At 46.5% G+C, this 2,500-nt stretch overlaps 1 protein-coding gene across 9 annotated transcripts in view; it reads right to left on the minus strand.

Moving 5' to 3' along the window:
- LOC147030164 (uncharacterized) overlaps positions 1-2,500 on the minus strand; it is a 52,061-nt gene that overhangs the window by 36,893 nt on the left and 12,668 nt on the right. For 6 of the 9 annotated variants that reach the window (XM_085873928.1, XM_085873924.1, XM_085873932.1 and 3 more), the window contains exon 2: positions 1,949-2,014. The exons of the other annotated variants lie outside the window; for them this stretch is intronic. In XM_085873928.1, coding sequence (XP_085730054.1) covers positions 1,949-2,014 — 66 coding nt within the window. The remainder of the gene's footprint in view (positions 1-1,948; positions 2,015-2,500) is intronic. 9 annotated transcript variants of the gene reach the window in all.

A 2,500-nucleotide genomic window follows, 5' to 3' on the forward strand; every position in this document is an offset into this window, starting at 1 on the left:
GAGAGATTGAGAGAGAGAGAGAGAGAGAGAGAGAGAGAGAGAGAGAGAGAGAGAGAGAGAGAGAGAGAGAGAGAGAGAGAGAGAGAGAGAGAGAGATTTTCTGTGGAAGAATTCCAAAGCTGAATTAATATCAGTGGTAGTGGATATGGGAGATCAGTCCTGAAATGTTAAAAGGAGGAGAAAAAGATAATAATAAACTATCCCCCTTTTTCCCATTGAAACAATGCCCTGACATTCGCAGATTCAACCTTCATGGCATTTTCCAGGAACGTATCCCCCATGAATGTCAGTCTTACTGTATTGACTTTCCATCCCACAGAAACATTTTCTAATCATTAATTTTTGGCCTTATCCAAGGAAACAAATATGGAATTCTATTTTGTTTGTTAATATTGGATGGCAGGATAGCGTAGAAGTATGCAATCTTGCCTTTGGTCTCATCTAAGTTTGAATCTTGCCACAGCTACAAACTATCACCCTGGTGTTTCCATTGAAGGGCATTCATTTTAATGTGTGCGCATTACACAGGATGGTTGTTAGGCCAGAGGACCTGTCTGCATTGGTTGTTGGCAGGCGTTAAAGATCCCATGTTGTCTTTCATGAAGAAAAGGTGAGTTATCATCAGCACTCTGAACAAGTTACAACTTTGTGCCCTAAATGACTGTTGGGAAGTCAATGGCAAACCACCCAGCATAACCTTTGCTCAGGAACTTCCCTCGACAGCACGGACACTCTGTCAAGAGTACGATACTGTTAAGTTTGTGGGGGTGAGGTGGGGTAGACATTGCCTTAGAACAGCTGGAAGAGTATAGAGTCACATGGCCCGTGTACAAGTAGCGAGCCCATGTCAATGTAATAAGTAGGGACATGTCAGATTCAGGATAGTCTTGTTATCATGTGTACCAGGGGATGGTGCATAGTAATAACTCATTACGTAATTATGGTTAAGGAATTGTACATAGAACTCCTTTGTAAACATCTACTGGGGGAGCCGGGAGACAGTGCGAGACAGAGGGTCGGAGCTATGAACACCTCCAAGGGTGGAGCTATGAATACCACCAAGGGGGAGAGATACGAACGCCTCCAAGGGGGGGAGATACGAACCCCTCCAAGGGGGAGAGATACGAACGCCTCCAAGGGGGAGAGATACGAACGCCTCCAAGGGGGAGAGATACGAACGCCTCCAAGGGGGAGAGATACGAACGCCTCCAAGGGGGAGAGATACGAACGCCTCCAAGGGGGAGAGATACGAACGCCTCCAAGGGGGAGAGATACGAACGCCTCCAAGGGGGAGAGATACGAACACCTCCAAGGGGGAGAGCATTGCCTGGGGAGAAGAGGGAGAAGCTGACAAGGACAGGCAGGGATTGTGGAAGTTTGGAGGAGAAGAAGGTAGGAGCCAAAAACAGAAGCCGTTCAGACTCGGAGGAGAAGAGTTCTGAGGAGAACTGTTTCTGAGAGGATCATTGGTTCTGAGGGGAAAAAAAGTTCTGAGGAGAACAGCTGAGGGCATTGTCCTGCTTGCCTGCCTTCGCCCTTTGCCTGTTCGTCATCCTGCCCATCACCTCATTGCCTACTTGTGGCAACTCCACATCGATCCACCCCCCCCCCCCCCACCCCCATCACCCACCCTGCCCACACCCACCAGAGCTGAGTCCCCAGGTTTGTCCCTTTCCAGTCTGTCATCGAGTCTGAAGTGAGGCGCCTTAAAATTCCTTAGATTTATTTTAGAACTAAGATACTCGTGTCTCTCCTCACAACCACTTGCGCATCGTCCGCCATAATTCGGAACGTCTCCACAGGAGTTAAAACCACTCGGTACATCGTGGGATTTTAACCTCCTGTCTCAAACAGTTCAACGTTAGTTGAGCCGCTGTTGAGACAATACATCGATCGATTCATAGATCTAAACATTATTCCCAAATGAAAGCTTCTACAGAAAATGTACCTGTATCCTCATTCACAAACTCCATCGACCCAGTGGCCATCTCCTCATTGGAAGCCTCCATTGCATCTGCACAAAGAGCACAAAGACTTTACCTTTTAAAGTAACAGGTGTATATATATCCACATTTCAACCACCAAATCACAAGCCATTGATTTGAGGTCAGATCCTTTGTTTAAATCTGTGTGCCTGTATTTATAGACTTGAAGTCCTCAAGATTTCTCATTTCACTAGTCTGTCAGAAATGTCAATCCTCATAATAGCGAGTGCAAATGTTGCCTCTGGGCATAGCTCAATGGAGTACTGCCCTCTGCTATGGGCTGGCACCCCAACATCACAACTGTCTCTCTTGGCTTCAGTGGAATCGAAAGCTCTCAAAATTATTGGAATATCTCATGATGTGGCCGAAGCACAGGGTCTGTTGCTGTCATATTGCAGGGAGTTGGGTGATCTGTTTTTATTTTTTTTTACTGTATTTTCCGATATTGCTCCATCTGGGAATTATCCTCTGACCCTACCTATCCAAGATGCACACATTCCTCGAGTAACTCCTCC

Source organism: Eptatretus burgeri, chromosome 3 (assembly GCF_056783735.1).
Source record: "Eptatretus burgeri isolate ZD-2024b chromosome 3, Ebu_testis_v1, whole genome shotgun sequence".
Taxonomy (NCBI): Eukaryota; Metazoa; Chordata; class Myxini; order Myxiniformes; family Myxinidae; genus Eptatretus; species Eptatretus burgeri.